At 34.5% G+C, this 20,924-nt stretch overlaps 2 protein-coding genes across 2 annotated transcripts; one reads left to right on the forward strand and one right to left on the reverse strand.

Moving 5' to 3' along the window:
- The first annotated feature begins 6,853 nt into the window (after positions 1 to 6,853).
- On the forward strand, positions 6,854 to 13,149 carry LOC125830479 (tRNAse Z TRZ4, mitochondrial-like). Its single transcript, XM_049509675.1, has 12 exons — positions 6,854 to 7,042; positions 7,786 to 7,875; positions 9,516 to 9,560; positions 9,664 to 9,718; positions 9,854 to 9,897; positions 10,146 to 10,637; positions 10,734 to 11,002; positions 11,116 to 11,263; positions 11,379 to 11,429; positions 11,672 to 12,036; positions 12,130 to 12,649; positions 12,757 to 13,149. Exons 1-12 carry the CDS (start codon positions 6,923 to 6,925, stop codon positions 13,042 to 13,044), a joined length of 2,487 nt encoding a protein of 828 aa, XP_049365632.1. The 5' UTR covers positions 6,854 to 6,922; the 3' UTR covers positions 13,045 to 13,149.
- A 324-nt stretch (positions 13,150 to 13,473) lies between these two features.
- LOC125830478 (uncharacterized) lies at positions 13,474 to 17,061 on the reverse strand. Its single transcript, XM_049509674.1, has 4 exons — positions 16,907 to 17,061; positions 15,399 to 15,487; positions 14,994 to 15,091; positions 13,474 to 13,702 (listed from the first exon to the last, which is right to left on the reverse strand). The coding sequence occupies exons 1-4, from the start codon at positions 16,914 to 16,916 to the stop codon at positions 13,615 to 13,617; spliced, it is 285 nt and encodes a 94-aa protein (XP_049365631.1). The 5' UTR covers positions 16,917 to 17,061; the 3' UTR covers positions 13,474 to 13,614.
- Positions 17,062 to 20,924: the final 3,863 nt, after the last annotated feature.

A 20,924-nucleotide genomic window follows, 5' to 3' on the forward strand; every position in this document is an offset into this window, starting at 1 on the left:
AATTTAGTATTTTCATGATGTCATTGGTAACATCATTAGCTGTAAATTTCTTCTATAAAAGGTAGGGCTGGGCATTCGATAATTCGGTTCGATTTTGGTTTTTTCAATTTTTGATTCTTGTATCACGTGTACCGAACACCGAACCAAATTATTTCGGTTAGATTTATGTTATTTCGATTTTTTGTTACACTCGCCGGTCAATCGTTGGTGGTCGTCGGTCGGCTGCTGCGTGATGTTGGTCTCTACTGCATGGTGCGTGCTGGCTTGCTACCGTTGCGTGTTGCCTGCTGTAGTGTTGCGCACTGCCTGCGTGCTGGTCGGCCGGTCGTTGGCTTGTTGTTGATCGACCGATCGCCGAAAGACGTGAGAAGTGGAACTGCCGAATTGGAAAGCTGGAAGCTGAAAAATGAAATTTAACGTGGGAAGTGACTGATGAGTGATGTGTGGCTGCTAAGAAAAGTGAAAAGTTTGAAAAGTAAAAGCTGAAAAGTGAAAAGTGAAAAGTTTGACCTAATCTTGCCTATTTATTATTTAATATTAATAATATAATAAATACAATATAATATATTTCGGTAAACCAAAATACCGAATAATACAAAATTACATACCGAAATGAAAAATACGAAAATATATACCGAATACTGAACCAAAAATTGAAATACCAAGTTTTGGTTTTTCGATGTTTATGCCCAGCCCTAATAAAAGAAGCTCATTAGCTCATTTATAGAATACACCAATTCACAGAGAAAGAAAAATATAGAGAGTTGTGAGGTTTCCATAGACTATACAAAGAAAATAGTCTGTGAAGAAAAATAGGGTGTGAGCGATATTTTTTAGTAAGATGGAAAATCAAAAGAGTGCTATTTCTTTTGAGTGTGTAGTAGTCATTTTGAATATTGTATTCGTGACTACACAGTGTAAAAATTCCTTGCTATAGTGATATCAGCTGCTTCTCTTGGCTCGTGGTTTTTCTCTCATTTAAAAAGGATTTTCACGTAAAAAAATTGTGTCATTATTTTCCCATTTTGTTTTCATTATTTTGATCATATATATTTTTTGTTAGTCCGTGTTTTCCCAACAGACTGGTATCAGAGCAAGTGAGTATGAGCTCTCCAAAGAAGGTAAAAATATATCCTTATTGTGAATGAGACTGGAGGGGAAGATTTGTGGGGTTCAGCCCCATTATTGACTTCAACAATTGTTGCATGCATTGTCAATGGTTGGCAAGGTTGGCAAATTTGCAGTTGCAGCAAATGTTAAGAAACACAACAATTAAAAACTTTCAGTGGCACAACTTTAACATATTGTGAATGGTGTTGAAATTTACAGTTGCAAATTTCTTCTATATAAGGGTCATCAACTCATCAGTTCAAGATGCACCAAGTTAGAGAGAAAAAAAAATATTTTTTTGAGAACAAAGTGAGGTATTCCATATACTATATAAGAAAAATAATTTGTGAAGAAAAATAGAGTGTGAGCGATATTTTTAGTAAGGTGGAAAATCAAGAGAGTGTTATTCCTTTTTGAGTGTGTAGTAGTCATTTTGAATATTATATTCGTGACTACACAGTGTAAAAATTTATTACTATAGTAATATTAGTTGCTCCTCTTGGCCCTTGATTTTTTTCTTATTTAAAAGGGTTTTCACGTAAAATTTTTGGTGTCATTATTTTTCCATTTTATTTCCATTATTTTGACCATATATATATTGGTGTTAGTCCGCATTTTTCCAACAAACTGATATCAGAGTCAAGGTTGTATCTGAGTATTCTCTGTGGTTGCAGCATAGTCTGAACTTCCACATCATAAATGATTTACTTTGATTTGCAATAACTATATATTTTTTTGTTGAGAAAACGATGAAAGCCAATACAAGTAGAATGATTACTTTGAATGGTGTTAATTATGTCATTTGGAAGGAGAAAATAAAAGATCTGATTTATGTCAAGAATTTTTACAAACCAGTCTTTACCACTGTAAAGCCCGATAATAAAACAGATGAAGAGTGGAATCTGTTACACAGACAGGTTTGTGAATTCATTAGGCAATGGGTTGACGATAATGTGTTGAACCATATTTCTGGTGAGACACATGCTCGAACCCTATGAGAGCATCTTGAAATTTTGTATGCTCGAAAGACTGGCAATAAAAAATGTCCTAAATAAAGCAGATGTTGAGTTTAAAGTATCATCATGGTTCTCCGATAATAAACCATTTGAATAATTTTCAGGGGATCATGAACCAATTATCTGCTATGACCATTAAATTTGATGAAGAAATTCAAGGCTTGTTTCTACTTGGTTCCCTACCAGACTCTTAGGAAACATTTAGAACTTTATTGTCAAATTCTGCTTCGGATGGTGTGATCTCTATGGATTCCGCCAAGAGTAGTGTCTTGAACAAAGAGATGAAAAGAAAATCTATGGGTTCTTCTTCGTCGGATGTCCTAGTGACTGGCCCTAGGAGGAGAAACAAAACTCGTGATTCTCAGAATAGAGAACAAAATAGGAGCAAATTCAGAGGCAGACTTAAGAATATTGAGTGCTATCATTGTGGCATGAAAGGGCACACAAAAAAGTTCTGCAGGAAGTTGAAGAGGGAGCATAAAACAAAGAGAAAACTAAGGAAGATGACAATTAAAATTGACTAGCCACCGTCACCACCTAAGATCTTGTTACCGTCCTTGATGTGGATATGATAAATATTGCTTGTGATGAGTCAAGCTAGGTTGTGGACACTAGTACCGCATCACATGTGACATTAAGGAAGAATTTTTTCTCTTCCTATACACCTGGTGATTTTGGAACCTTGAGTGTGGGTAATGAGACTATTTCTAGGGTGGTTGGTATTGGTACATTTTGTTTGGAAACTAGTGTTGGAACTAAACTAGTTTTGAACAATGTGAAACATGCTTCTGATGTTCATCTGCACCTGATTTCTGTTGGTGTTTTGGATAATCAAGGATATGTTAGTACCAATGGTGATGAAAAATGGAAGCTCATTACGGGTTCCTTGGTTGTGGCTCGTGGTAACAAACGTCGTGGTCTATACTGGACTACAACTTCTGTTTGTGTTGATATGGTGAATGCGGTTGAGAGCGATAACTCTTCAACGTTATGGCACAAGAGGCTTAGCCACATCAACGAGAAATGACTTAATGTTCTAGCCAAGAAGAAATTATTGTCAAATTTCCAAAGTGCCAAATTAGAAAAGTGTGAGCACTGTTTGACTGGTAAACAAAATAGAGTTTCATTTAAGTCTAACCCTCCTTCGAGAAAGACAGAGTCGCTTGAATTGGTGCACTCTGATTTATGTAGTCCAATGAAGACAATGACATTGGGTGGTGCACTCTACTTTGTCACTTTTATTGATGACTGTTCGAGAAAACTTTGGGTCTATGTCTTAAAGACTAAAGACCAAGTGTTAGGTGTCTTCAAGCAGTTTCAGGCTTCAGTTGAAAGATAAATTGGAAAGAAATTGAAATGTATTTGTACTAATAATGGTGGTGAATATTGTGGACCATTTGACGAATAGTGCAAGCATAAAGGTATTAGACACCAAAAGACTTTTCCCAAGACTCCTCAGCTTAATGGTCTGGCTGAGAGGATGAATAGGACCTTGATGGAAATAGTTAGATGTTTGCTTTCTGAAGCAAAGTTGCCGAACTCATTTTGAGGTGAGGCTTTATTGACCGTTGCACATGTTATTAATTTATCTCCTACTGTTGCTTTGCAAAGTGATGTTCCAAATAGAGTTTGACATGAAAATGATGTTTCCTATGACTATTTGAGAGTATTTGGTTGTAAAGTTTTTGTACATGTGCCGAAAGATGAGAGGTCAAAGTTAGATGCCAAGACAAGACAGTGCATCTTCATTGGATATGGCCTTGATGAATTTGATTACATGTTATATGATCCAATTGAGAAGAAACTCGCGAGAAGCCATGATATTATTTTCATGGAGAATCAAACAATTGAAGATATTGATAAAGTGGAGAAGCTATAATCTTCAAATTTTGATGACATAGTTCATCTAGATGAAGTTCCTCACACAAGTATGCATGATGTTGTCGGGCTTGATGATCACGGTGACACCCATAATCATGTATCGAATCAACATGTTAATGTTGATAATAACAATGATATTTTTATTTATGATCCTTTTGCTCATGAAGTTGTGGACGAATCAAATATTCCGCTTAGGAGGTCCACAAGACAGCGGGTTCGTCCTCTCATTATTCACCCAATGAGTATGTGTTACTTACTGACGGGGGAGAACATGAATATTATGAGGACGCTATGGAAGATGAGCACAAGAATCAATGGATTGAAGTTATGCAAGATGAGATGAAGTGTCTGCATGAGAACCACACTTATGAGTTGGTAAAATTGCCCAAGGACATGAGAGCTTTGAAGAACAAGTAGGTGTTCAAAGTTAAAGTTGAAGAACACAACTTAAAGCCCAGATACAAAGCTAGCTTGGTTGTTGAGGGATTTGGTCAAAGAAGGGGTATTGACTTTGACGAAATATTTTCTCTTGTTGTGAGAATGTCCTCGATTCGTACAGTTCTAGGTTTGACTGCTAGTCTTAATTTAGAGATTGAGCAGATGGATGTGAAAACAACTTTCCTTCACGGTGAACTAGAAGAAGAGACTTGTATGGAACAACCTGAGGACTTCAAAGTAGATGGTAAAGAAAATTGTGTGCAAACTCAGATAGAATCTCTATGGCCTAAAACAAGCTCCTAGATAGTGGTACAAAAAGTTTGAATCTGTTATGGGGGAGCAAGGCTATAAGAAGACTTCTTCAGATCATTGTGTATTTGTACAAAAATTTTATGACAATGATTTTATCATCCTCTTGTTGTATGTGGATGATATGTTGATTGTGGACAAGGATACTTCCAAAATTGACGATTTGATGAAAGAGTTGTGTAAGTCTTTTCTATGAAAGACTTGGATCATTCCAAGCAAATTTTGGGCATGCGAATTACTCGTCTCAGAGATGAAAGAAAGATTCATTTGTCACAGAAGAAGTACATTGAACGTGTACTAGAGTGCTTCAATATGAGATTTGTGGGGTTCCAGCTCTATTTTATTAAAGTCTCACTTTGGTACAACTACATACCAACTAAATCTTACCAAGATAACTACATAGTTGCAAAGTTTGAAAATTTAGTATTTTCATGATGTCATTGGTGACATCATTAGCTATAAATTTCTTCTATAAATGGAGCTCATTAGCTCATTTATAGAATACACCAATTCACGGAGAAAGAAAAATATAGAGAGCTGTGAGGTTTTCATAGACTATACAAGAAAATAGTCTGTGAAGAAAAATAGTGCGTGAGCGATATTTTCACGCACTATTTTTCTGTAAGGTGGAAAATCAAAAGAGTGTTATTCCTTTTGAGTTTGTAGTAGTCATTTTGAATATTGTATTCGTGACTACATAATGTAAAAATTCATTGCTATAGTAATATCAGTTGCTCCTCTTGACCCATGATTTTTCCCTCATTTAAAAGGGTTTCCATGTAAAATTCTTGGTGTCATTATTTTCCCATTTTATTTTCATTATTTTGACCATATATATTTTGTGTTAGTCCGTATTTTCCAACATTTGGGAGTATCCATACGTATTTCTATCAATCATGAACTTAGAGCCTGAACTGAAGAATTGCACCACCCATTCTAATGATCTTATAGATTAAACACACAGATTAATGTTTGAAGGGGTACTAATCTTACCTCAAATGATGAAAAAAGTCCTACTTGATGGGAAATTGCCTCTCTCAAATCTAAAAATGAGCTTTATACTGGTCCCTCGGCTTTTCTTCGAGCTACCATAGCGATCAGTTGACCACTACGATGGTCTCGCTACAACGATCATAGAGAAAAACTTGAGGGTAGTTTTCGAATTCCCCATTTCACAACACGCACTTGAATCTATGACGATACAAATATATCTCATCGTGAAAATCGCTATAATTGAAGTTCTACGAATTCGTTTCTCAATCTGAAAGTTTCTATGAACCACCAAGCCCCTCGACTAACATAATCAAAACTTGAAATAACTAAATGCTACACCACATAACCTAAACGATCTCTAAATCCCACAACACTAGATTTTCGTCACAAACTGACCTACCCAATTAAAATCTATCTTTGAGGGGATATTTTTGTCAGGGATAAGTCATACCAAAATTATTATTCCATCTAAAAATAAGACGTACATATTCCATTACTAATTATTAATCCTAAAATAAATTATCCTAAACTTTGTAATAAAATAAAATAAATTAAAAATATTAAAAATTTATGCTAGAATTATTTTTCTTTATCCATCCCCAGACATGTTTTAAGTGAAATAGCTAAGACTTTAGACTAACAAGAGGAAACACATTTAGAAATATATATCTATCTATCTATATCGTAAACTATCGGATCGGATATTACTTAGATGTGAAACTTGCAGACCTCATAGGTTGTAATATTTATCTTACGGGGGGAACGAAATCAAAGAATATATAGACTGGTAGAGGCCCTCTATGTAGTTGTCTATCTAGGGCGATCGATCTACAACTTTCCCCATAGCCCTGGGGCTGTGTCTCAATCTCCTATGTGTGAAATATAAGGGACTAGTTCCTATATCACTAAAATTAACAGTAAAATAGAAATTACTGAAATTCAACCCCTAAATTAAACAAATACACCAACAAACCAATCCCTAAACTAAAAACTTTATTAGGTAACAATAATAATATATGCCTAAATCAAAATATTGCGTAATTTGAAGGGAGGAAAAAAACAGTTCAAAAAACAAAACAAAAAACTAACTTGAACAGTGAAACTGTATCGCCGAAACTAAGAATTCGCCGGTGGAAGAGAGACAGAGGGAATCGTTGCGTAAAATTTTGAGTCGAATGGGGAAGAAGAGGAAAAGAAGGGCTGAGGGTAATGATAGTAATGACAGGCAGAAGAAAAACCCTCTACCCAAAGAAGACGAGCCCAAAAAAACTAGTAATAACAAGTCATATATACAGGTATGTTCAAAATATGGTGATTTCTGCCAATTTAAACAGGGAACTAAAGTGGGTGTTACTCAAAACAGAATAACAATGTCTATGGTATTGTAATTTTGGGGAATAGTTAAATTCAAAGAATAAAGTTTTCTGCTTTGTACTGATAAAAAGTAAATTTCCGAAAAAGTGTTGTGTTTTGGTAGTTTAACATTTTTAATATGTCTTGTTTACACTATATGTGTCAAAAGATTTAGATAAAAGCATAAAGTTCTCTCCTTTCTATTAGTTTTGCATAATAACGTTTTGAATATTTGCACCCAAGAGTGTGGCCTAGTGGTCGATTAAGTGGTTAAGGTTCAAATCAGACAAAAAAAATACTAGGTGATTCTTCCATCTGTCCTAGGCTTGGTGGACAGAGTCACGTACCTGTTGCTGGTGGAGGTGGCAGGTATCTCTTGGAATTAGTGGAGCTACGCAAAAGCATGCTCAAACAACACGTTCATAAAAAGAAAAAGAACACTTTGAATGTTTCTTGTAGTCACTAAATCAGTCAGGATATTCACGGAATTCGTAAGAGTACTAATTTAACTGTTTCATTTTTCATAGACCACAGTAAGGATGTTTGGTGTGGACAAACATCTTGTGTCCTTATAAATATGCATTTAGCATATATGTTCATTAATCATATCAAATTTGTTATTCTAATTGCTTGCTTTTTCACACCTCGAAAAAAATTAACTTTTGATTCTTTGAATTTCACACAGATCCTAGGAAATGGCATGGATACTCAAGATACATCACCCTCTATCCTCCTCTTTTTGGACAAATGGAGGTTTTTATTTAACGCAGGAGAAGTAAGTGTTTTTCAAGTTCCCTTCTGTAAATAACATTAGGGCGGTTGTTTGGTTTGCGTACTAGTTATGCAACAATAATATGTGCATGGACTATTATATGGTGAACTATTTTTGATGAATAAGAATGCGTTAATCGTTATTCAAAGTTTGAGATAACCAAATCAAGAATTAGCTTAATTGTGCTATCGCTAAAACACACATTCTTATTGCACATTCTATATCGTTTAAAATAGTGAATAAATTGACCATATAAGGTATGTAGGTAATAGTTATTCAGAGTTTTTACCAAACGTTATATGAGTAATGCGAGATTTTATATCGGAAACCATCAGTGTGATGTATTAACTATGTATTGCGTAACTATGATTTATTTTTCTTGCACAAAAAAATGGGCGAGTCCCAAGTGTGTGTTGCAGGTGGTTCTCATATTGTTCTAGTTGATACTATAAGTGTAGCGTAGTTCTAGTGTGATTCTATTTTGTTAGTTTGACAATATCTCCCATATCTATTTGATTGTACTTTGATTATAGTATTTATTTTGTTGTAGATACTGTTCCTTTTTTTTTTCTGAATGTTTTTTCATGCTATCTTTAGTATTTTGTCATGGCTTCTTCACTTATGTTATTTCTTTTCCCGTAGTGTTGTGTTATGTGTTTTCTTGAGCAGAGGGTCTATCGGAAACAACATCTTTACCTCCCAAGGCAGGGGTAAGGTTTGCGTATACACTATACTCTCCAGACCCCCCTTGTGGGATTACACTGGGTATGTTGTTGTTGTTGATGATGATGATAGAGTATTATGGCCATTTTTTATTGCTTTTGTGAAGCAGGTAGACTAATTTGACCTAAAAAGATACCTTGTTTGCATTTATATATTGTTTATGTATAGTCTAAATCCAGCTATATTCTGTTAGAATGAGCATAATGGAGTCGAATGGTATAGAGGATCTATACAGCTGAATGCATCTAGATTCATGTCGAGGCATAGTGGATTATGTGCCCGTTTGGATTAACTTAAGTTTTAGGTGCTTTTGACTCTTAAGTAGTTCTTTAGTTTTGGAGGTATTTGGAAAAGTTATAAAGTTCTTTTAAGCACCCACTTTTAGGCCAGAAAAGTTTTAAAATAAGTCAAAGTCAAAAGTAAGGTACCATCTACTTATGACTTTTAACTTTTGACTTATAAGTTACTTTATATAAGCCCATCCAAACAGGCCCTAATGGTTTGATCCACCTATTCTCAATTCTGTTGAATAAATGTTTAGTAGATGAAAGAGGAGGCATTTTTCTTGTAACAATAAAAAAATGATTTAGCTATTGTCTATGTCTTTGTCATTGTTCTAGTAGGTTTCCTCTTCATAATATCGTTCTACAAATTGTTTCCACTTTTGTCATTGTTGCTCTTTCTTAGTTCTCGTTGCCTTTGTCAAAAAGAGGATTGTTGTAGATAAACTGGAAGAACAAAAAAAGTACAATTGGTTGCCTAGTGCGGGTTATCTCTCTTGTGTGGTTTACAAGCTATTGCATAGGAATGGGGGTTTTATCCTGTGCACACCCAAAGGGTAGCAGTTGTTGGTTTCCCTTGTCATAAAAAAAAGTGCACTCGGACTTAGTTCTCAACACCTATTTATGTTTTGCTCACAGGGATTGCAACGCTTCTTGACAGAGCATAAAATTACATTGTCACAGGTATTCAGATATATTATCTTGCTGTTGTAAACCTAATTAGTGTGTAAGTACTTTTTTTCTGTTCTAGGGGAATACACATAAAAAACTCTTTTTTTTTTACCAGATTGATCACATATTTCTATCACGTGTCTGCTCAGAAACTGTTGGTGGACTCCCAGGTTGGTTATCAATGAGCACAGTATGAAAGTTTTAACTTATTGAGTGTCTGGATCAAACTAACCCTTGAGAAGACTCTGGCGTATTGATTGCAGTTGATTAAGACCACCAAAGAAGTTCTATTGTTTTACTTGCAGGTCTCTTATTGACTTTGGCTGGGATGGGAAAAGACGGGATGTCTGTGAGTGTCGCATTAACTTTATTTACTTACTATATATTCATCACAAATTTCATCGCTTTTCTTATTTGTATTTTTACTTTTTATATTTATTCTTTTGTTTTATACAATATTAGCTTGAGATGAATTTAAATGGAGATAAATGGTCAGTGAGAATTTGTATAGTCGATCCCAGCTTGTTTGGGATTGAGGTGTTGTTGTTTACAAATGGAATTTGAAAATTTGATGCAGCTTACACCATTTGCTTGCAGGTAAATGTTTCGGGTCCTCCAGATCTTTATCTATTGGTTAAAGCAATGGAATCATTCATCCCAAATTCTGCCATGGGTTATATAGATAGTGTTCTCCGTAATGGATCAGATGAAGTTGCTAGTGCTTCTTCAAGGAAGTTTGATCGTCTTTTTTCTCCCATTACTGATGGAGTTGTCAAACTATCTGTTGTTCTCTTGCCACCACGTTGCTTGAAAGTGTGTGGCTCAATGAAGGAAGGATCCTCTGAGCCAAATCCTCCACTAGTTAGTGGTAGTCATTTAGCTGAAGACCTTCAAGCACAATGGATGAATCTCACAGCTGAAGTGGCATTAAATCCTGGTGAGCTCTCGGTGATTTATATTTGTGAGTTGCCGGAGATCAAAGGGAAGTTCTATCCAGATAAGGCTGCTGCTCTCGGAGTGGAACCTGGGCCAAAATATGGTCAATTGCAAAGAGGGAATTCAGTGGTGTCAGATCACCAAAATATCATTGTAAGTTAGGAAGATTCTTTCCATAGTTTATCTCGGACTTCATAATCTATCTCATTAAGTTCTTGGTGCTTTGCTTGCATTTTTTTCGCTGCGCAGGTTCACCCTTGTGATGTTATGGAGCCTTCCACTCACGGTCCTATTGTGCTCCTTGTTGACTGTCCAACACTATCTCATCTGCAAGAGTTGTCATCTTTGCAGTCTCTTATTCCATATTACTCGAATACATCAGAACAACCTGTTGAAATGTGCAAAAAAGTAAATTGTTTGATACACCTTAGCCCTGCGTCAGTAACAAGTACAACTGCGTATGAGCAATGGATGACCAGATTTGGTGATGCCCAGCACATAATGGCACGACATGAACCGTAATTACCTTATGATTTTCCCTTTTTTTCAACTGCATGTCTAGCTTTCTCCTCTAATTTATGTTTCCTGTTTATATAGTTGTATGTTTATTATTCTTGTGGGCCATCTGCAGGAAGAATATTGAGATTCCAATTCTGAAATCCAGTTCAAGAGTTACTGCAAGACTTAACTACTTGTGTCCTCAATTATTTCCTTCTCCTGGTTTTTGGTCTCTTCAGCAATTGAAGAGCTTACGATCAGTCTCAAAGTTCCCGAGGGAGGTATACCTTTACTAAAATTCTGTTTGGATGAGCAATATATTTTACTACTGATAATTACTTGGACCTTGGGTATGTTTGCCTAATTGAGCAGCTATTTTAATTTTGTACTTTTCAGTTGTCACTTCCAACTTCATGTCAGATCACTTATGCAGAGAACCTGCTCAAGGTGAGGGAATCGATATAGTTTGGTTGAAATGGTTCTAACCTGAATTAGAAAGTTGCTACTTCTTATAAGTAAAATATATTGTTCTTGCCTATAGAAAGGACTAAGAAAGTATGTACTAACTTGATTTGCTTAGGAATGTACATACACATATATGTTCCATAAAATCCATTGCCGCCTATCTTATGCTAGTTATTTACTTTGATGCTTGCTTTACTTAAAATGAACTTTGTTTTCTGGAACAGTTCCATCTTCTTCCATACAAAGAGCTTGGATTAGACAATTCTAATGTTCCTGCTACTATTTCTCGGACAGAAATCTTAAATGAGTTAACTTCGAATATACCAGAAATTATAAGTGCTTCTGAACATATTAGCCAACTCTGGCATGGGAACAATGGAATAATTGAAGAGCTACAGTTGCATGAAACTCCATTACCGAGCTGTTTGGAAGGTATAACAAGAGAAGATATGGAGATAGTTTTTCTCGGAACTGGTTCATTGCAGCCTTCAAAATACCGAAATGTTAGTTCTATATTTATTAATCTTTTCTTAAAGGGGAGTATTTTGTTAGATTGTGGTGAAGGAACACTGGGACAACTAAAAAGAAGGTATAGTGGCAGTTCATTAGCATAAGCCTGTCATATCCATATTTTTTTTTGCCTACACTTAATGTGTGATACACTTTGCTCTTTTCATAACAGATTTGGTGTTGATGGTGCTGATGAAGCGGTGAAGGGTTTAAAATGTATTTGGATTTCTCATATTCATGCAGATCATCATGCGGGACTTGCAAGAATCCTTGCTCTGAGACATGATTTGCTCAGTGGAACTCCCCACGAACCTTTAATAGTTGTAGGTCCTCAGCAACTTGAGATATTTCTTGATAGGTACCAAATGCTCGAGGAACTAGATATGCAGTTCCTTGATTGTAGGGATACCACAGAATCTTCATGGGAGGCTTTTGAGTCAAATGACGATAATGATGCTAATGGGAGCGCAAGCAGGCTAAAGAACATGCTCAGACAAGCAGGATTGATGACTTTAATTAGTGTTCCCGTTATTCACTGTCCACAAGCTTATGGAATCGTCCTGAAGTTTGCTGATAGGACTAATGTTATTGGGAAGAAGCTACCAGGTTGGAAGATTGTTTACTCTGGTGACACAAGGCCTTGTCCAGAATTGGTTAAAGCCTCTCATGGGGCAACACTCCTCATACATGAGGCATGTTACTAAATATGTTTAAAATATTTTCCAATGAATGTTCTTCTATCCCAATTCATTTTATTTTTTTAAATATTTTGTCTAAATTGCGAGCCATTTTCGTGTAGGCTACTTTTGAAGATGGCATGGTTGAAGAGGCTATAGCAAAAAATCACAGCACAATGGGGGAAGCTGTTGAGGCAGGGGACGCTGCTGGAGCATACCGCGTCATCCTCACTCACTTCAGCCAAAGATACCCTAAAATTCCAGTATTTGATGAAACACACATGCACAAAGCATGCATTGCTTTTGATCTGATGAGTGTTAACTTGGCTGATCTGCCCATGCTTCCTAGTGTTGTTCCATATCTTAAACTCTTATTTCCTGATGAAACGTCTATCAATGAAGCTGATTGAATAGCACTATTTACGACAACCCTTGTTAAAAGCATTTATATACAAGAGCGCCTTCACAGACTATTATTGGTTATGGACTTGCGGTATTGAAATTTTGTTTATCTATGAGGTTTGTGTTTAATTCTTTTGGTTTTTAGAGTGCAAGAATTCATGCAAAAAGTATATGGGAATTGAACTCATGACCACAAATTTTCAACCTTTTAAGTTCAACCATGTTATTTAAAAATGAAACTTAACGTTCTTATTCAAATGAAAAGCACTGCTGAACCAATCTTTAATTTATCATAGCATTTCTTTATCCTTCTCTCTTTCTATATACATTTTTGCTCTCAAGGTAAACAAAATTCACAAGAAAGGGAAAAAGGAGGTTAACAAAAGTTTATGAAGAAACGACTGGGGATTTGGGAGTAGAAAAACATACATCTAGAAAAAGAAGACCTCCTATAAGTAACTACGAAAGCTTTCACGTGACAATAATGAAGCTTGTATGTTTGAACTTTCTACCCAGGCATCTCAAAAAGATCCCAGAGAATAACAAAATTTATCGATCTTCTTCATTCTTTCATTTTTCTATTGTTCCATTTCCTCTGAAGAAGTTTCTGCATCATAGTTCTTGCCAAAGCCAAGTTCTGACATGTCTTGCTTTGCCATCAAGTTCCTGCAAAACACTCATAAGAAAAACATTTTCTTACAGCCTATATTCCTACAGAGGATCATAAGTTGCTGTAGACCTACAGGAAAGGGGCGTTTTTTTTCATAAGCAGGTGATAAATTAATACAAGGAGATATGAAAGACAAATCTGATGAAACTATTTCGCCAGGAGGCATCACTTTGCATTTACTTGCTATAAACACCAATATACTGTAGGAATTGAAGTTATATTTAGACAAGTGTGTGAATTTCTCTTCAGTTCTATTTCTATTTCAAGTAAAAGACGGAAGCTCTGTTGAGATAAAATTTGCCAAAGAAACATAGTATACAGGAAAAAGGCAAAATGAAAAAGACGGAGGAAGTTTCTTCTCCTAATTTCATAAATGCAGGAATTTGACGTTAGCCTTTTATGAGATCTCTTTTCATTTTGTTTGGGTCCTAAACAGAGGTGCAATCAAGCAAAAAAGAGAATCTCTTTCTTGAATGCTTTTCTTCCTGTTCCTGTCCTAGATAATTTCATTGGTTTGGTTCTGTATATAACTAATTGCTCTAGACCAAAAGACCCATACTTTATGTTTCTGCCCTTTGCTTCTACTTTCTGCATTCTTTCCAAATGCCATGATATTTATGACTTTTTTAGGAATAATTTGTGCTGTTATTCATTAAAGACCATCCAGAATATACCAAAAACTTGGCAAAAGTGCTAGTTTGTTGCATTTGTTCATCCACTTTGGTACACATGCTTTCTTGAGATATTTGACGGAAAGCATGCAGAAAACCAGAATAAGTTATAAGTTTGAACTAATAGGTAATATTTGATAGAAACAAGTGTCCTGATTTCAAATAATCTGCCATCCTACTCCACAAGGGACATCATTCTTTAATTTTTGGATAAAGACGGGGCATAATAACACTAATCAATTAAAGAGATGAAATCAACACCGGTAATTGGTCATACTCAACAACATTAGGTAACTTTCAACTCTTGTGCCCACAGAAGAAGAAAAAAAGGAAATATAGAAGCCTATAGACATACTCTTTACAAATTTGAACATATTGAAAATGTAATGGCCTTAAATTAAAAATTATGTGTAAGCATGATAAGAATTAAGAGGCAAGCCTTGTGCAGAACTCTCAATCTTGGCAGTAGTATGAACTCATGAACAAAGTATGTGGTTCAATATTGTAATGGCAAGAAAGTACTTTGTTGACTATCAGAAGCTGTACACTAGAATATACTTCGCATACTAAAAACTAAACAATGCAAGTGTTTTCTAAATCATGTCAATGGACTTACTTCTCCATACGGCACACCAGGTACTTTTTAGAGAGGTGTCTACAGTTGTCAGATTTATGCCCAGAGGATTTAAGACAATTGAGGTACTCTTTCTTCTCCTAAAACAAATCAAATAGTATAGTAAGTAACAAGAAGGAATGAACCTTGCAAAAGATAAGATCTGCTCTATCAACAACCTTCTATTATACTTTTATCCTATGTTGCTCGGACTCTTCAAAAATGTCAACGGGTGCGTGTTCGATTCGCCAAAAGTTCTGTATTTTTGGTGAATCCAACACGGGTGCGGCACCAAAATTCAAAAGTGAAGAGTCCACACAACTAAGCGTTTTATCTTAAAAGAACGGAAGGGAAAACAGAAGGCAATAACAAAACCAATAAATAATGAGATCTTTGAAAATATTATACCAGGTCACATAAATGCATATGGTCCAAAGGAAAAACTCCTTTTTCAGGTGGCACTGGTCTCAGTCCTCTATTTCCACCAAATGCTCCCCCTTCATACAATAGAAGACAAACGTTGTATAACACGAGTGACGAGATATAGGTAACCCAGAAAAGAGAAGAGAGAGAGGGGGGGATCACAAAGTACAATCATCCCTCATCTAGGCACTTACATCAAATCAAACACTAAGTGAGGAAACAATTATCTACACTCAAGGTCATAAAAGTACAAATAACAACACATGATACTGAATGCTGATACTCATGAACTCAAGCCATTAATTGCCAAGTTTCGAGCTCTACTCTAATGACACTGGAGATACACACCAATTAAACTTTGTGGGTAAAAAAAGTTTGACAATCATCAAACAGATGATCAATCATTTGACTAAACATTCTAATTACCTTGTTTAAATTGTTTCATAAGGTCAAAGTTTTACAATGTAAAATCACAAAGTTAAAACAACAGGTCCCGTGCCACCCATGTACAATCCTTCCATTATAAATCCAAACACGAAAATGTATCTTCAACTTACTCTGGATTAATCGATTAGTTATATAATTCAACCTTATCCAGCACATTTGCTCCATGACTTATTTTATGAAGGCTACAGAAAGAACCCAAGAAGAATGCAAAGGCAGAACAATGGAGTGTGTTTTCAGTGGAGAAAAATGTTTTGACTTGACATTTTCTAGGATCATTTTAGTGTTGTTAGGGTAAAGTAGGCGATATATGGTAATTGGAGGATAGAGTGAGAGTATAGTGTTTTAGTACTTAATATTTGTGACCATTAGAAGTTGATGATTGCTAAAGCAACTGATGGAAATCATCTTCACCAAATTGTACAATATTTTACTTGGAACCAAAATATTTCATGATTTAAGTTAAGCCAACACTGAAAAAACTTTCAACACATCAAAAACACCCTAAATCATATTAAATTATCTAATCTCATTGACATTGAATTCGATAAGTAACTCATCTCTAGGATGAAAATGAAGAGAAACCCATCTAACAAACACAATAACAGTTACTCTGATTTATTTTAACCATATCAATGTATACATTCATTCATCTTTCTCCCTATCTATGAGAAGTAGTTTGACATCCACCTACCCCTACTAGCCAGCAAACCAATGATAGAAGATCAATTATGATCATTACCCATTCAACCTATTATGCCTCAATCTCAAATTAGTTGCAATGGCTATACAAATCCTCTATATTCATTTCTCAAATAATTTACTCCAGTCGAGGTATTTCACAAACAACTTCTCTACTTGCTCTCAGAAGGTAGAGGTAACGTATGCATACATTCTACGCTCCCCCGAGTATGTTATCATTGTTTGTTATTAATCCCAAAATAGTTCGGGTCAGCTACATAAATCAACTGTATCTTATTGTTCATATATATATGCGTTACAAATTGAGAGCGCAAACCCTAAAAAGGGGGAGAGAAGAGTAAATTCACCTGCACTCATTGTCGGAGACGTTGATCGTCGTAACCTTCCTTTTGCAGTTGACAAGCTTCGTGTCGCCGGAAGTGTGATAATGGACCGAACAAAGAAGATTCACCGGCGGGACATCAGTTGGAAAGCCCAACCCATTAAAGAAAGAGATGGGCTGGACCAAGATACTAGATATTAGGCCTCTTTCCTTTAAAAACAGGTATCAAGTACATAAATTTCATACATTTGAGGGCTAATTACATTCTAATCTCAAAAGTTTTTTAGTTACAATTTTTTTAATTTTTTCATTTCTCTCAAATACAATTCTTTTTTGTTCGATATATTGCAAATGATACATTATTTAGTGTGAGAAATGTATCTGAGAGGGAATACGAGAAGGGATATAAATGTATCAGAGAAAGAATTTTTGTAATTTTTTTAAATAGTAGAGAATTTTAGAGATTATGATATCTTAAGTTGTGTATTTAGGTAATTTTTCATTTAAAGAAAAACTACCTAGTTAGACAAATAGTCCTATCATATTCACTAATTCTCTATATACTTTGAAATAATTATATATTGCCTCAGTAATTAATAATTTCATATCAGATATGCTTAAATACACATATTTTTTTCTATCAGTTACATTCTGAAATACAAATATATGAGAAGAGTAGGGGCATCAAATGGACGGGTTGGGCATGACCCACCAAATTTGACCAGCTTAATCTCAATAATTTTAACATGTTGTTATTTAACTTTTATAACCACAGTTTGAATTTCAACTCAAGAAAATTAAAAAAAAGATTACAAATGGATAGATAAATCCTAAAAGATATAAAATACATAGCAATTCATTCCTTCAATATAGGAACATACATTACATCAATGCAAATAAAGAGTCTTAAAACAAGTTAAAATTAGATATTAAATAGAGCTCAATTGAGGATTCTCTTAAAATGGGTTAACGCTTGGACAAGTTGAAATTCAAATTATCTTGAGCCCAACCCTTAAAATTATAGGCGGGTTGGGTGAGTTACCTATGTTTGAGCTCATTTTTTACACTCTTAGAGAAGAGAAGCGAGCGAGATAGGAGGAAGGCAAACGAGATAGTTAGTGTATCACATATACATGTGAATCATTCTAGATACATATATCTGAGATACCAAATACCGTCTGAAGTATAAATACATAGAAAGAGAGGCAAATGAGATAGGAGGAAGGCTAACGAGATAGTGTATCACATATACATGTGAATCATACTAGATACATTTATTTGAGATACCAAATACCTTCTGAAGTATACATACATTAAAAGAGAGGCGAGCGAGAAAGGAGAAAGACAAACAAGATAGTTAGTGTATCACATATACATGTGAATCATACTAGATACATGTATCTGAAATACCAAATACCTTCTGAAGTACATATACATAGAAAGAGAGGCGAGTGAGATAGGTGGAAGACAAACAAGATAGTTATTGTATCACATATACATGTAAATCATACTAGATACATAGATCTGAGATACCAAATACCTTCGGAAGTACTGATACATAGAAAAGAAAGGTGAATGAGAGTCTCAATATGTCATACATACATGCGAATCCGCTTAAATATTGTGTATATGAATACAATTTTGTTGTTGCCTCGTGTTAGATTCAGTTTTTAAAAAATACAATTTTTACAAAATACTACTATCAGTCAACAATAATTTCTCAATATGTATGCGTCTGTCAAAAGGTAGAGGCTACAATTTCTTAGAAAGAGGTCAATAGTTGACATTAAATATTTTGCAATCATAGTCAACATTTAAATTCTCTGTTGTGACATATAAAAAAGATTTATTTTTCAAGTTGAATACTTGATATTTTATAAGAATTGCATAACTGAAGTTGTTTGAATATTACTTTTGAAAAAATTATTCGATAACAATATTTCAGTATGATATGCCTTGCAATGATAATACATCAGATGAATAGGCTCACCATTCATCGATCTGTGGTTGTATTATTTATCTTCAGTTTATTTGTATCTCATCCCACACACACTATAATATTTTTAAATACTTAAAAACTAATTAACATGAGACTATCCTTGCTTAATTCCCCACATAAAAGTACGATAACACTTGGCTACCCTTCTTATCCTCGACATCCAAACTTTCATATCTAGTATCATAACCTCATTAGGCTGAAGCATGTCATATCTAATCACCTTCTCCAAGTTCTTCTTTGGCCACCTTTGCCTCTTCTAAAACCTGTTATAGCTAACCTCTCACATCTCCTTAATTATTGGTACATTCGTGCATCTCCTCTTCAATGCTCAAACCATCTCAATCTCACTTTCCTTATCTTGTCCGCCACAGAAACCGCTCCACCTTATCATGTATAACCTCATTCCTAATTATCTCCAATTATGTCAATACATCCATCTGAATATTCTCATATCTTCTACCTTCATTTTCTAAACGTGTTCGTTTGACTGATCAACACTTTATCTCATACAACAAAGTAGATCTAACCATCACTTCGTAAAAGTTATATTTAAGTCTAATTGGTAACACATTCTTATCATATATTATCTTATGTGCAAGCCTTCATTTCACCTATCCATTTCAATACCATGTGTGACATCATTAATCTCCTTATTTTCTCAAATTTATAAACTCAAAATATTTGAAAATTCCTCAATTGAATATCACTTATGTATCAATCTTTAATTCCACCTATGTTCACACGTTACATCACTAGTATAACGGACATCACTAATATAGGAGCACTTAGCAATCTCTAACGAACACATAAACGAAAATACGTGGATGATTATGATGTTGAGCTGAAAAAACCACAGTACACGTATGTGTTCAGAAATAGAACACCTTTTCAATTAGCTAAATCTACCATTATTTGTTAGTAATTTAAATTAGAAATATTATTGTACTCATTATTGAAATACAATGATACTTGATAAAATTTATTTTTTTTGCAGCGTTGTTTTCAAGCAACGTAAGCTCATTTAATAGACTTGGGTTTTTGCTATTTTTTTAAAATTTATTCACATAAAAAGAAACTTTTATGTGAATAGGTGTCCAATTACACCCCCGATGTATTTATATAGTGACTTTGTTAGTGAAGTGGCGATGTGATTTTATTTATTATATATCTATACGTGTTGTGTGGTTGGGTAGAAAAATATTATTACATGATTGATAATTACTGTGTGAGGCTATTTTATGTGAGACAATAGTTTCTTGATTGAAACACTTATTCGACCAGGGATAGTGAATTTGATTTTATTTTTTTTGTTCTTTTTTTTATTTAGAATCGGTTTGAATTGGCTTTTGGTTTTTGATTTATAAACCAAAGTCACAAGATAGAAATTCTAATTTAGAACTTTTGACTTATTTTGATTATTTTAATTTAAAATTGGTTGTTTGGTAGAGTGTATTGACAAAAATAATGCATGCATTAATTTTATGTATTAGTCAATGGTGGAACCAGAATTTCGACTAAAGAGTATCAAAATATAAAGAAGTAAAATTGCGTAGAAGCCAAGAAGTGTCAATATGTGATATATACACATCAAAAATATTTTTATCTGACTACACAATGTAATTTCCGACGAAGAGGTGCTGCATTTGACTCCACCACTGCTATTAATAATACCTTGTTTGATATATTTTTTATGCTAGCATTAGTTATATAATCTATTGTATATTAAGGTGTGTATCATTTATATCCTAGATTTCTAAATATTAGTAATGCAAAATTAAGATCCAACTAGTCCTCAAAATCCTTTTTACATCTTTTCAATCATAATTATAAGAGTATCTTTATAAATAGATATTTTTATGCAATGTATATAATTTTTAATATACCAAACTAAACAATGTTCGTTCCTTCTGTCACTCCCTCCCTCCCTTTGAAGTGGTGTAAGTGTAAGTCGTGTAACTAAGGAATTTGATAAAGGTATGCAAATTTTCTTCACAATTATTATAGAAATGCACTTAAATATACACTTATAATAGTTATTTCCTTC

The sequence above is a fragment of the Solanum verrucosum genome, unplaced genomic scaffold (genome assembly GCF_900185275.1).
Source record: "Solanum verrucosum unplaced genomic scaffold, falcon-dt-bn FXZP01000228.1, whole genome shotgun sequence".
In the NCBI taxonomy this organism is placed as follows: domain Eukaryota; kingdom Viridiplantae; phylum Streptophyta; class Magnoliopsida; order Solanales; family Solanaceae; genus Solanum; species Solanum verrucosum.

Excerpts from the sequence above, each read along its gene's own strand:
- LOC125830479 (XM_049509675.1), top strand. The coding sequence starts at position 6,923 with ATGGGGAAGAAGAGGAAAAGAAGGGCTGAGGGTAATGATAGTAATGAC. Across the intron at positions 9,898-10,145 it reads TGGGAAAAGACGGGATGTCT|GTAAATGTTTCGGGTCCTCC; the intron begins GTGAGTGTCGCA and ends ATTTGCTTGCAG. Across the intron at positions 12,650-12,756 it reads CAACACTCCTCATACATGAG|GCTACTTTTGAAGATGGCAT; the intron begins GCATGTTACTAA and ends ATTTTCGTGTAG.
- LOC125830478 (XM_049509674.1), bottom strand. Across the intron at positions 15,092-15,398 it reads ATATGCATTTATGTGACCTG|GAGAAGAAAGAGTACCTCAA; the intron begins GTATAATATTTT and ends GATTTGTTTTAG. Across the intron at positions 13,703-14,993 it reads CTGGTGTGCCGTATGGAGAA|GAACTTGATGGCAAAGCAAG; the intron begins GTAAGTCCATTG and ends AGTGTTTTGCAG.